The following is a 948-nucleotide window of genomic DNA, read 5'->3' as shown; positions in this document are numbered from 1 at the left end:
ATAAGAAATAAGAAATAAGAAATAAGAAATAAGAAATAAGAAATAAGAAATAAGAAATAAGAAATAAGAAATAAGAAATAAGAAATAAGAAATAAAATAGTAATAAAAAAACAAATAAGAGTGTTTTATTTTACCGATCAACATCCCCTTCTTCCAAATCAACCAAGGCCTTGATCATCCCTTCGCCGGCATTATTGACCAGTAAATCGACTGGACCAATTCGCCCCAACCCCTTTTCCGTCTCACCCCAATCCGAGATGTCCAAAACCAGGGTTTCAGCCCCCGTTTCAGCTTTCAGTGTTTCTGAAATTTTTCGTAAATGATTGAATCGGGTGCTACTTTACCGACCTAAATCAGGCTTGGAGCGGCCCACTGCAATGACTTTGGCCCCACATTTGGCCAATTGGACCACAATAGCCCTCCCTATGCCCCTTGAAGCCCCCGTGACTAACACCCTTTTACCCCCAAAGGAAATGTCCATTTTTGATTGGTGATCAAATCAAACAACTTTCACGACTGAATATCTTTCTTTATTAAACGCGAGATAAGGAAGATTTCTTCGTGTTATCATGCTCGCCTTATCACTCAAGAGAAACAAAATCGCATTGAAAATAAAAGAAGTCCAAAAAATTTTGTTTTTCTGTAAAATTTTAATTTTTTTCAACTATAAAACCTTTTTTTATGAAGGCTATGATCTAGGGATTACAACTATCTACAAGTTTTAACAACAAAATTTCATATAATTTGCTATTTTAGAAAAAAAAACCTTGGTTTCATACATTTTGTTCACCCTGTAGAATTTTGACTTGTTTTTGACCTTGTTTTGTCCCATTTAAATTTTTCAACCAAGCTTAAACATTGTTTGGTTCCTCGAAAAAATAATAAATTTTCAAAATTTTGTTATTATTTCAAATTTTACTTTGGTCACCCTGTAGAAATCCTCTAAAA

The 948-nt window shown here is 33.8% G+C and overlaps 1 protein-coding gene across 1 annotated transcript in view; it reads right to left on the bottom strand.

Moving 5' to 3' along the window:
• The window catches only part of LOC123016275 (L-xylulose reductase-like), a 9,755-nt gene extending 9,058 nt beyond the window's left edge, over nt 1–697 (bottom strand). Inside the window, exons 1-2 of the mRNA XM_044416570.1 lie at nt 349–697; nt 135–303 (exon numbers count right to left, since the gene is read on the bottom strand). Of these exons, the coding sequence (XP_044272505.1) occupies nt 135–303; nt 349–481 (302 nt within the window). The 5' untranslated portion in view covers nt 482–697. The remainder of the gene's footprint in view (nt 1–134; nt 304–348) is intronic.
• Nucleotides 698–948: the final 251 nt, after the last annotated feature.

This window comes from Tribolium madens, unplaced genomic scaffold (genome assembly GCF_015345945.1).
Source record: "Tribolium madens isolate multiple individuals breed KSU strain unplaced genomic scaffold, Tmad_KSU_1.1 Scaffold_1;HRSCAF=32;Tcas5.2_LG8, whole genome shotgun sequence".
Lineage (NCBI taxonomy): Eukaryota > Metazoa > Arthropoda > Insecta > Coleoptera > Tenebrionidae > Tribolium > Tribolium madens.
The sequence above is the reverse complement of the archived record's forward strand: the minus strand, read 5'-3'. Positions and strand labels throughout refer to the sequence as shown.